Source organism: Convolutriloba macropyga, chromosome 4, assembly GCF_964194025.1.
Source record: "Convolutriloba macropyga chromosome 4, txConMacr16.3, whole genome shotgun sequence".
Classification (NCBI taxonomy): Eukaryota; Metazoa; Xenacoelomorpha; order Acoela; family Convolutidae; genus Convolutriloba; species Convolutriloba macropyga.
In genome coordinates this window covers 25,918,846-25,931,345 of record NC_134471.1, presented here as the reverse complement: position 1 = coordinate 25,931,345, position 12,500 = coordinate 25,918,846, and the positions used below count along the sequence as shown (strand labels likewise).

The following is a 12,500-nucleotide window of genomic DNA, read 5'->3' as shown; positions in this document are numbered from 1 at the left end:
AAAACATGTTTCAGAACTTTTCATATGCATCAGAGAAAATAAATCGACAAAAGATTTTTAAAATAAATATTTGGAAAATATTGTTAAATTAACGTCCCCTTGGGGCTTATAATTTTGTTTTCAAAATAGTGTTTCCGGTATTTTTTCCACTCACTTCTCGTCTCCAATGGTTTTGAAATGTTCTACAACATTTCACATCCGTTAGAGACAAAAAATGACACAAGTTTTTTAGACCCCATTTTTCAAATGTTTTAGACCCCATTGCATTTCGGCGAAAAAAAAATTGACGAAATTTTTTCTTCGGCAAAAAATGGGGGGAGATTCTTCGTAATAACTCAAATTTTTCCTTTCAGATAATTGTCTTTAAATTAAATGTTTTGTGAACTTGCAAAAAAATTGCCTTGCAGAGAATTTTCGTCCCCACTGTTGTGACTCTAGTCAGATTCTTATATTACTAGTGGGTAATATATCAGGTTGCCAACCTGGAGGTTCGGTGTCGAAACCCAAAAACCGATATTTGCACCATAAAAAATTTCCCCTCTGAAGTAATTTGCCCCCGTCTGTCGTTCGAGGGCAATTCATCCAATGTTAGTTGCTCTACGTTTTACTTGATAAACCAAATTTTCTGCGTCGACTTTGTTTCTAATTTGTTTTTTTCTTTCTCTGGAGGCACTTGAAACGCAAAACCGTAAAAAAACAAACGAACGACAAAAAATGTAATTTTAAACTTCACTCCAATTGGGCTTTTTAAATGAAAAATTTGTCCTAACAACAGTTTTAATGGGGTTATTATGTCACCCACAATTTTTACGGTCAAATTTGAAAAAAATATGCATTAAGTCCTCGAAAGATTAGACTGGTACAAGATGAAAGCTTTTTAAATGTGAGGTTAAAACCCAAAAACAAAAATTTACCAAAAGAAAAAACACTTATACACGCCAAAAAAATCCTTACTCGCAGCACCATTGACAAATTCCTTCTTGGTTTATGATAAAAGGCGCCACAATAGTATATATGGGGCCAACAAACAATTATATATTGAACTTTAAAAGTTCTTGAGAGTTTTTATCATTTTTGCCAACGTTTGTCCCTCATACAGTTAATAAAGTTTCTTTTTTTCTTCGGGCCTACAAGATATGTAAATCATAGTTTTACTACTAGATCGAATAATTATTGAACAAAAACAAAAATCCCTTAGTTCTCCGGTCTTATGTTCTGTAGTTGGAAAATAATATATTTTGAGAGTTTGACTCCAAGAATAGCAATATTTTTTCTTTTAAAAGACACTGCTTTTTCTGACTGAGACACTGCTTGTCACAAAAATGAGGTAGCTTTATATTTTGACCACAAAATTTGATCGGAAAACAGAACTGATTTTTGCAATTTTCTTAAAAGTTTTTCATATTTTCAGTTTCTTTAATTGAGAATTTCATCAATAGTTCCTGAAAGCGATCAAAATTGTTAATAAAAAAATTGAATACCAAACAAATGAAATCGATAACTGGAAAACGAAAAAAACAACGAAAAAAAAATCAATATGAATCAAAAACAAGCTGAAAACTATTGAAGTTCTGAGAAATTTGATCAAAATTTACAAAATGAAAATAACTCTCACCGTTCTCTTTTTGTGACTTGTAGACAATTAAGGTAAAAATGTGACCTCAAATTTTTGATTATCTAAACACAATTTTGAAAACGGCTGCAAATGAAGACTGCAGAAATCTAAATGAAATTTAAAAAATTGAATAAGATTAGAAAGCGTTTCGCATAAACTGAAATGGATAACTGTGGGCAGCGATTATTGGTTCTAGAGATCTGAAAAAAAAGTTATTTTGCTTTGGTCTCTATATTGACCTTCTCTCACCATAAGTCAAGGTGGAGATTCGGAAAATTCGTGGTCGAAGAAGAAAAAATTAGCAACCGAAATCTCCAGAAGAAGAGTTGAAAATAAAATGATTTTTTGGCTAAGCACTCATTTACAGAACAAGTGTCTACTCGGGAATTACTTTAAAACCACAATCAGCGTGTATATGTCTACTCAAAAGTTTATATCAAAAAATAAAAAGGGAATTTTGTTCTAAATTTAAACTAAGTGAAAAAAACGCCTTAAAACCTTAGAAAAACTTTCATTTGATTTTTGTGTTACATATTTTGTAGAATAAAAATAACAACATTTGAGAGTAATTTATAAAAGCAATCTGTTTAAGACAAATATTTCATTCAATTTAAAAAATATATCACGCGAATTCTTGTTTGATATCTTCTTCTAAACCTAATTTAGTACTCCTATGCTAAAAATGAGGCTGTTGACAACTATTCTGAAAACTGAATTTAAAGTTTTGGTATTGTGGTAAACGCAAATTTCTCAAAAATTTGCTATACCTAATTTCAATTTTATACCTAACCTCATGAAAGTGGTGTACCTAATCTCATGTTTTATACCTAATCTTGTCAATGCATACTTAGAAGACTTTTGAACAAACTTTTCGAATTTTCTGTTTAATCTTCTAAGGCGCTAGTTATTAGTTGCTCTCGAATGAGAAGCATTTATTGTAAACGTGTGTCTTTGTTATGCAGATTTTTACTCGACCGTTTTTGCGCTTTTCGTTTAGTATAATCTTCTTCTCAAGTTACTTTTTCACGCACTTATTCTTGATTTTGAGTGATTTCAATTGCTCGAACTCCGATATAAAGTTTGTTATTCAAATAAAACAAGGCCCTGATAGGTGAGTGGTAAAAGCCTCTGTCGACTCAGGAGGGCGGGGTTCGAACCCTACGTTAGTCAGATGTTTCTGCACCCATCAAGAAAAATTTATCTAGACTAGAGCCCCTGAATCAAATTGCCCCGCCTGTCACTCGAGAGCAATTTTTCCGACGTTAGTCGGTTTATGTTAATATTTTTTAGCTGCAGATCAATATCTGCACGGACGTGAACATATGTTCGCTCGATATACGAACGATGAAAAAGCACATCAATCAATTAACACTTATCACTATTATCATAATCATCACAACATCATTAATGGTGAGACTCAAGAACAGTTGCTTGCAAGATCAATTGACCCAAAACTCACCCAATCTACAAGACGGCTTCAAGTTATTGGCTCCAAAGGATCCCAACAAACGCTCCAAAAATTGTCTGGTTGAAAAGTGGGAGGACGGTCGAAATATCTGGATGATGGAAACTGGATCAGGTGTTAGCCAGTTAAAAGCCCATGCTGTGTGCGCAATCGAGAGCTTTGCCACGATTATGAATAACTACTGCTTAAGGTATGTTCACGCGTTCACTGGCGGAGGAAATGTTCGTGGCTCAATATAGTATTAATCGTTCAGAGTCCGGCAAACTGGGAGGTCAAAATGGAGAGTAGGACGTGTGTTGAATAGTAAAATTTTCAGGACAAAATTGATGCAAACAATGACGTTGATCGAATGGATCACTGAATCAGCCTCACCCGCTACTCTTTTTTAAGAGCATGGCATTTTATTCTTAAAAGTTTAAAGTGGTATTAAGCTGTCTCTGAGATTTTGTTAGTAAAGAGAAGAGTGCTAAATGTGCTGAATTAGATATTAAGATGTAATTTCAATGCCAAAGGAGCAGATAGTTTAAATACCACTCCGATGGAATTTTTTCAGGTTTAACTAGGGTGTTCAAAGTCTTAAGTATTTTTTAATTGCTCTCGAACGGAGTTTGAAGCAATTTTTATAAACGTGTTGATCATTTTTTCGCTTGGCCGTTTTAATTTTTCAAGTTACTTTTAAGCCCTTGACTTTTTAATTGCTCTTAAACGAAGTTTATAGCAATTATATTAGTCCTGGTTCTTTTTAATGTTATTTTTAGTCCTGGGCCTTTGGTTCTTTTTAATGCACTTTTTTATTTGACCAATTTTTTGTCTGGCCTTTTTGACAATTCGTCCCCAAAAACGGGATAAACATGTAATGCCCGGAGGGCATTAAGGGCTCTTAGGGCCTTTCAGTTTACTAAACAGTTTGACCTTCCCAAGCCCCCCATACCCACCCCTGCTCATCGTTCCACTGGTAACCCAGAGCACCCAATCACCCCAGTGCCCCACCCGCCGTCACGTCGCCATACGTTCCTTCCATGAAGCTAAAGGTAGCCTCCCTAAATCTAAGCTAGCTTCTGACGAAGCCAACCGCTCGCCGGTCTTTTAAGAGCAATTCGACCGATGTTATTCTGTCATGTTTCGTTTTACAGGACCTAAATTTCCCTCTCTTTCTCATGTGTCAGCAATTGAACTCAAGTGGCGACAATTTACTACTACAAGTCAGACGAAAAGAGTGCTGGAATTGTGTTCCATTTTCGCTGAGTCCCTAAGTATGCGAATCGGCGAAATTTTTGGCGGAGAAAGTTTCACAGTGTGAAGGGCAGTTCCTGGACTCAAATTTTGGATCCTCTCTCGCCGTCACGCTCCCCTCTCTCAATCACCCTCACCTTTATTCCCCTATCACTGACCACCGTGTGCCCTACTTCACTTGGCGATTTGCATCCCAGTGTCGTCCGGTCCTCCCAACCCTACCCCTCGCCATTACCGCCATGCTTACCCCACTCCACTCAACCGCCCCCTAATTCCAGCATTCCTAGGCCTCAGTTGGTTACTATTGAAACCAACTAATCAGCGGTTGTGTGAGAGCAATTCATTGACTTCAATACTATCCATCTAGATAAAATATGGACAGGTTTGGCCCTAATTGGCCAAACTTCTTGTTTTGTTAGCTCTGTTTGTTAATGATAGATTCGATGGGTTTTCTAATGAAGCAAAAACAAGCAGATTAAATGTTTTTTTTTGGATAGCCTATGTTCTTAATGAATTTATTACTAAGTAGTTCTATTGAGTGTTAGAGAATATTTGAGGTTTACCTGTACTTTATTATTGTTTTTGTTGTCGTATTGCTTGGTGTCAATAGTTGAAGTTTCTATAGGTCTTCTAAGGAAACATCTTTGTCGTTGATGTTTTCAATCGACAGTTTTTCTAGCTTGACCGCTATGTATTTTCGTTTTGTTGTTTTGTCATTTTGTTTCTGTAAAGATAGATCCCATTGGGTTTTTAAATAAGGCAAAACTTAACTTGTTGATTGTATTCAGTTTATGATTTTTTCTGTTTTTTTTTGTTTTGCAATGATTTGTTTTTCTGTTGTCTTGACACATATTAAAAGACAAAAATTTCACAAGCCTTCTTTTGCTATTTGAAAAAAAGGTTTACGTTCAGGTTATTATTTCTTTGGAAATTTTGTTTAATTGGAAACAATTTTTTGGATTATCATTTAGGACTTTCTTTTCATTTCGTTTCGTTGATGTCAGAACCATATAAAATGACGCTCACTTCTTTTTATGTTGATTTCTTCAATCTATTACTGGTTTGAACGCGTGAAGTCATTTTTCTCCTTTATTAGGGCAAATTTGCATCCTTTGTTTTTCCTCACGTAATTTTACCTCACTTTCAACGGAGTATATGTCACTCTATTTGATTGTTATTTGAAAGCAGCGTGTAGAAACGAAACACAAGGTATACAATTTCTTTTAAATTAAAATATGACACCTCAGCAAGGATTAAAAACCTAAGTTCTCTCTTTTTGGAATGATATCTGAGATCTCCTTTAAATTTTTGCACAATTTTTTGATATGAAGGTATCGGAACGCAGGTCTACGAAGCTATGAAGCTATAGCGGTAGATTTCTTGCCATTTGCTATTTATGTTCCCTCTAGAAGACGCAAAAGAAGTTGGACACATGCTGCAATTTTTCAATAGTGTATCGAGTTGTGATTCCAATAATTACAGATTTTAGGGTTAAAATACTGTTGATGTCTAAAAGGTAAAGCTGTAGAGCTTCCGGACAGAATTAATTTTTCGAAATTTTTGAACCCAGGAAATATTCATCATATTGTACAGGATATTTGCCTTTGTCCTCCTGTTATATCTTTGATTGCTGAATAATTTAGGATTCGCGGTGCGAATGCTTTGTCTTAAGAATTGAGTAGCAGGTGCTGGTCAAATACACAACTACTTGTGTATCGTGAATTATGTTTATTGGAAACGCGACGCGGATCCACTGCTAAGATTAACTTAGGGTTATGAAGAGCAATTGCAGAGTAACTTGAATTCAGATTGACTAACTGAGATTATGATTATTAGTAATAAACCGATATGAACAAAATATGAAATAATTTAGTAGACTATCGGGAATACTAATATAGGTGAATAAATAGAAGTCAAAACTTTTAGTTTATAAAACACATGATATAGTTATAGATATAGAGGGTAAATAATTTAGTACACATGAAGGTTTCGATATATATTTAGGTATCCATATGTATCACATTTCCCTCGTGACAAAAAAAAGTTTTAATGTATTTACAATTTTTTAGTATCAACACAAAACATGAAATTGAATGAGACGAACATAATTTAACTCAAAATGTAGAGGTACTACTATTGTTAAATAATTGTGTAAATGTAAAGCGAATACGCGTCATAATTTAAGCATGTGAAGTGAATACATTGTACTGAATAATTTAAATGCACAAACAGAAATAAATGGATTCGCAGGGCGAATACTGAAAGAAATTAAAGGCTGACAAATGAGGATGAACTGTAATGAATTAAAAGTAAAATTAACATTATATTTGGATCAGCAGAGCGGGAACCAGACTAAATAAATGAATGTAGTTTAAAACAGTTTTGCTAAGTTTTTGGATTTAAATTTCTTTTTCAGCATCCCAAACCGACATTTCTCGTTCTTGCTCATATTCAAAATATCGAACTCTGGGGTCCGGTGGTGAAACTTGTCCCAATTGTAAGTCGGGTCGGGGAGGTGACGGGATTCGAGATTGTTCCGCCGTTTGGATGAGGGTTACCACCGAATCTGACTGCTTTGTTCGTTTCTTCTCTTTTTTATTCTTGCGCTTCTTTGGTTGAGTAGAACTTGTTGAAGCTAGAGAACTTGTAGGAGAGATGTCAGCATCTGTGAAGCCGTAGAATTGGGGTCGATTGCGCTTGCGGCCTTTTGTTTGGTCGTCCTGTGTCTGTGCGGGGGGTACTTGTGATGTAGGTGTAGGTGGGGCCGGTACAATTGAAATGAGAGGCTGGTTTTGATTTGAGACGTCTTCTTGGATATCAGCTGTGGGGACATTAAGGCGTCTTTTGAATTGTGGTTTATTCGGCTTGCGGACTGTTAGTGCACGCGAGACGTTTGAATTCACAGAGGATACTACTGATGTAGTATCACGTTGGCGACGTCTGATCTTGATTTTGCCCCTCTTCTGTTTCTTAAGATCGTTACTTTGCTTCGCGATCTTAAACTCTGTGGTTTTTTCGTAAGGGGCAGGGCGTCGCTGGGCATATACCCCCAAGTTGGTGGATCGTTCTGCTTTAGTCCCAAATTTTGCGAGATCACTATCTCGGACTTTCACTGGAGTACTGCCAGGCTCGTTAATTATCGTCGTTGTTGGGGACGACTTGGTGACGAAGGATCCAGGTTTTAGCATTTCGTACAGACCCGCCAGTTGTCTTTTTGCTCTTTTCTTTTGTGGTAATTTTCGAGCCAGTTTGACGTTAAGGGACTGTTCTGTCCTGGGGATAGGGTCTGTGATCTGCGGATGCGTTATAAAGCAGGACTCTTTAATGTCGGACTCCCGATAGCGTTGTCCTGCGTCTAAGGAGGCCTGGCACATCTTCTGCTCTATCTCAATGTCACTTCTGTTGGCACTGATCCATCCATTTTCGTCTAGCAAATCCTCCGCAGAAACTGTCTCAGCATCTAAATAGTGATTAACAATTTTTTCATAAGTTAGATTTTGACTTGATGGAAGTGTGCTAATATTCCGTAAAGGAGTATTTGCAGGGCGACCGAAATGAGCTTCAAAAGGTGTTATCTTTGTTGTTTTCTGCTTAGTTAATCGTAGATCAGAGACTATTTGTTTTATTGCTTTAGCTGTGGAAAATGTATCTTTATTTTCGGCTTTCATGCAGGCTAAACGTCTTTTAATTGTTTGGATCATTCGCTCCACCAATCCAATAGCTCTATGATCACCGACCGGAGCGTCGAGAATGTCGATATTATTTTCGTTACAATAATTTGTAACTTGTTTACCTACAAGACAAGTTGCTTGGTCTAAGCGTATCGTTCGCGGGATTCCATGAGTATATGCATAATCACGAAGAAATTTTACTACGTTTACCCCATTAGCATTTTCGAATATTCTAACAGTTGGATATTTTGAATAACGGTCAATACATGTTAAGAAGTAAATGTCTTTGTCTTTATCATTAATTATCGACCCCCAAAATCAATCTGTATTTCTTCGTTTGGTTCTTGACAAGCTTTGTGTGGGTGCCAGTTAGATTTTGGTATAATAGGTTTCAGATTCTTACCAATATCCGTCCACGGGACGCAATCGGATGTTTTTGCTAAAATTTCCCTATGCATGTAGGGCCACCATGCATATTGGGAGAGAGATATCATCCCCCAACTACCCGGGTGCGTCATGTGGATGGATTCGAGCACCGCCTCCTTAATAGAATTCGGAATGGCCACACGTTGGTCAACACACAGACACCCAGATTTCACGTGTAGATCCTTCCAGAAGGAGTGGATGTATGTGCTCACTTCTTTACAGCGGGCCTCGTCATCCTGCATTACACAATCGCGGATCTCTTTCAACACCGCGTCTTTGCTTGTGAGTACCGCCAGGAAGGATTTAGTGAAGAGCTGGTTGAGGTTGTTTTCGAATACCTCTTCCCGAGAGAACTCAATGTCATATTCCTCGGGTGATGATGATGCTTGGGTGTTGCTGGGTCCGGCTCTGGTAGATGAGATGGGGGTGGATTGGGTGCGAAATGTCACTCTTGGGGTGTGTGGTGAAGTTGATGGGTTGTTTTGTGGTGCCTCTTTTGCTGACATGTTGATATGAAGTACTTGTTGTGTGTAGCTAGCTATCAAATGGCAATTAGAATTTTGCGACTGGATTCGCGATGCGGGTGTGGTATCAGATTGAAGCAATTGATTTGCACGGCAATCAAAGTTAGAAATGAATTCAGAATTGTAATTGTTTACTTGTGCTCGAGGAATGAGTGAATTAATTGAGGCATTTGAATTATGCGCGCTAATTTTAGCAGGTTTGCAAGAGTGGACTCGCGTCGGGTGTACTTGTTGCTTATAATTACTAGTTATGTGCCGCTTTTGGAAAGGAATTTTATTTGCGTTACTAAATAAAGATGTAATCGCGTCGCGAATACGGGAAATTGTTGCTACCATAAATTTCTCATCATATTGATTGACACTTTTAGCGTTCTGATTTGGTTGTCGCGAAATACAATTAACTAAGCCCATTCGGGTACCAGGAATATGTTCAATATTAAAATCAAATGGTAACAAACGGTGAATCCATCGTGTTAATCTACTGTTGTAAGATTTATTAGAGCGGTGTGATTTTAAGACTGAAAGAAGTGCTTTGTGATCTGTTAAAACTGTGAAAGTTTTCCCAAATAGATAATATTAAAAATATTCAATGGCCCAAACCACCCCAAGTAATTCGAGTTCATTTACACTATAACGTTCTTCATTGCTATTAAGAAAACGAGATGCAAAAGCTATTGTTTTCCACCCTTCGCAATCTAATTGTTCGAGTGCAGCGCCTAAACCTTGGCGGGATGCATCACATTTGATGCGCGTTTCCAGTGTTGGATTAAAATGAGTATTTTCCGTAGCGTTTGCAATAACAGTTTTAATATGTTCAAAATGTGGTTGATGATTCTCATTCCAAATAAATTTTTCGTTTTTCTTTAGTAAACGTCGAAGAGGGTGGCATATTTTGGCAAGATTAGGTATAAATTTGCTTAGATGATGAACACTACCTAAAAATGACCGTAATTGTTTCAATGTTTTTGGGGCTTTAATTTCCGCAATTGCCGCTGTTTTAGATTCGATAGGTTTAACACCACTTTGTGAAAATGTAAAACCAAGCCAATTTATTTGATGTTTTGCGAAGTGGCATTTGCTTCGATTAATTCTAAGATTATCTGCTTCAAGTTTTTGGAGACATTTGTATACGTATTTGAGGTGCGATTCCTGGGTGCCTTTGCTAACTACGATTATGTCATCCAGAAAACAATATGTGTTAGTCAGCCCAACCAATGTATAATCCATTGCCTTTTGAAACTCGGCCGGCATATCTGTAAGGCCATAAAATCCCGTTTTAAAACGATACGTACCCGTTGCTTCGCCGCAAATGATATTAAAATTACAGTGACGTGCCGTATCGGGATGCAGCTTTAATTGACTATAGGCGTATTTTAGATCGATTGTTGAAAAATAGACATTATCTCCCAGATTTGAGTTATTAATATGTTGTGAAATTGAATCGATGAGGCTATCTATGTTTGGCATTTGATACTTGTTTTTGTGGATCGCTTTGTTTAATATTTTCGAATCAAGAGCTAATTTTACAGATTTGTCCTTTTTGACCGTAATTACAATGGGAGAAATGAAGTTTTTATCCGAACATTCTTGTAATTTTTCAATGTGTCCTTGTTCAGAAAGTTTCTTTAGTTCAGCGGATACTTTGTCTAACAAATTTATAGGAACACGGCGGCCTTTTTGATGTGATGGGGTATAATGTTTGTGGAATTTTGAACGAACTGTATGTACTTTAGACTTACCAATTCTGGAGATTAAGTCGGGGTAATCAATAGCAATCTGTTTTTTGATTGGGCAATATTCTTGATCTATCTGATTGATTGTTACTTGATTACTTGATTGATGTATTGAAATTCCAAGAGCTGGAAACAAATCTCTACCCAATAGAGAACGATGTCCGTCCGCCACTACTTGAATTTCGATTGGATTCGCGTACCAATTGCTGCTTTGAATGGAAGTTTGGAGGATGCCCACCGTATGAATAGGTTCATTTGAAAATGTTTTCAATTGTTTAGGATTCGCTTCGCGTATCCACTTTAATTTTGGATCATGGGAAATACTTGAGTTCGCCAAGGATTCATTGATTATTGTACATACGCTGCACGAATCCACCAAAACCTTCTTTGGTGTATTGCCGAGAGTTACAGGAAGGTTGGTTGCGTCCACCGAAGTTGCGGAATCTGTTGAAGATATGACTGCTACACAGTTATCTTCATCTGAAGAATAGTTTGACTCCAAATCGGGATCAAAATTGGCCGAAATTTGACTGACATCTTTATTTTGATCGTCTTTTTCTACGTTATTGACCCGCGGTCTGGGTTTTGGGTACGAATTGGGATCTTTAGGTTTGCGACAAACTTTTGCGAAGTGGTTCTCAATACCACAGTTATTGCATCTTTTTCCCCGAGCGGGACATTTATTGCGATGGTCGGAGGTCCAATTAGATCCACAGAAATGACAGGTTGTAGGCTTTTTCCGTGCGGTTGTATTCATATTGGAGAAAGGGGTAGCATTTGCGATACGTGTCCGTTGTACTTGGTTAACCGTTGACTGTGACTCAGTTTTGCTTGCGTTCATTTTTAGTTGGTTGAGTGTACCCATCTCAAAATTAATTGCTATTGCCAATGCTTTTTCCGGGTCTACTGTTTCTTTAAGAAGTTCCTTCTGAATGTCTTCATTTTGCATATTCGCGATAAAGACATCCCGGATGATAGTGTCCCCTCTATCTCCTAGGTCACAGTTTTCCGAAAGTTCTTTGAGATGTCCATAGAACTTCTCAATAGGTTCTCCCTTTTGTTGTTTTCGTGTGAGGAAGAGGTATCTATCGAAGGTTATTTTATGGATCCGAATGAAGGTTGTATTTAGAACGTCCCAAAGATCCTTCGTTGAGATTGTTTCGAGTTTGATGGTTGAATTTTTTGAGTTGAATACACAACGCCCTTCCATGCCTAAGCTCAAATACATCAGAGAGGATGCTTTTCGATCACATAACTTCCATGGTTTGTCACCACAAAGTACGCCGATTGTCATGACACGTTGACATTGGTTTTTCCACGCTGTTTTTGCCTGCTCATTGCGTCACGTCGGTCTCGTTCTGATTGTGCCGTCGGGTTGTCCACTGCATCCTCATATGCTGGTTCAGGAGGTAGGAGTACATGTTCTGGAGGGTCTACCAAGAGAAGGTCCACTTCAATTCCTTCTCTAGCGAGGATTGCGAGTTTCAATTGTATTCTCCAAAACTCCCAGCGAATTGGGGGTTCTAGTGTCGCCTTTTCCCAAAAGGATTGAATTCCAAGTGGGGATTTGCCGCTGTCCTTTGTCGCTGACTGCGCCATGTTATATCTTTGATTGCTGAATAATTTAGGATTCGCGGTGCGAATGCTTTGTCTTAAGAATTGAGTAGCAAGTGCTGGTCAAATACACAACTACTTGTGTATCGTGAATTATGTTCATTGGAAACGCGACGCGGATCCACTGCTAAGATTAACTTAGGGTTATGAAGAGCAATTGCAGAGTAACTTGAATTCAGATTGACTAACTGAGATTATGATTATTAGTAATAAACCGAT

General features: G+C 37.5%; 2 protein-coding genes across 5 annotated transcripts in view; both read left to right on the top strand.

Moving 5' to 3' along the window:
• Nucleotides 1-12,500, top strand: part of LOC142337555 (uncharacterized) — a 288,613-nt gene that overhangs the window by 160,914 nt on the left and 115,199 nt on the right. The gene's annotated exons all lie outside the window — the stretch shown is intronic.
• The window catches only part of LOC142338344 (uncharacterized), a 123,069-nt gene that overhangs the window by 74,821 nt on the left and 35,748 nt on the right, over nt 1-12,500 (top strand). For all 4 annotated transcript variants that reach the window (XM_075388051.1, XM_075388054.1, XM_075388053.1 and 1 more), the window contains exon 2: nt 2,906-3,270. In XM_075388051.1, the coding sequence (XP_075244166.1) occupies nt 2,960-3,270 (311 nt within the window). In that variant the 5' untranslated portion in view covers nt 2,906-2,959. The remainder of the gene's footprint in view (nt 1-2,905; nt 3,271-12,500) is intronic.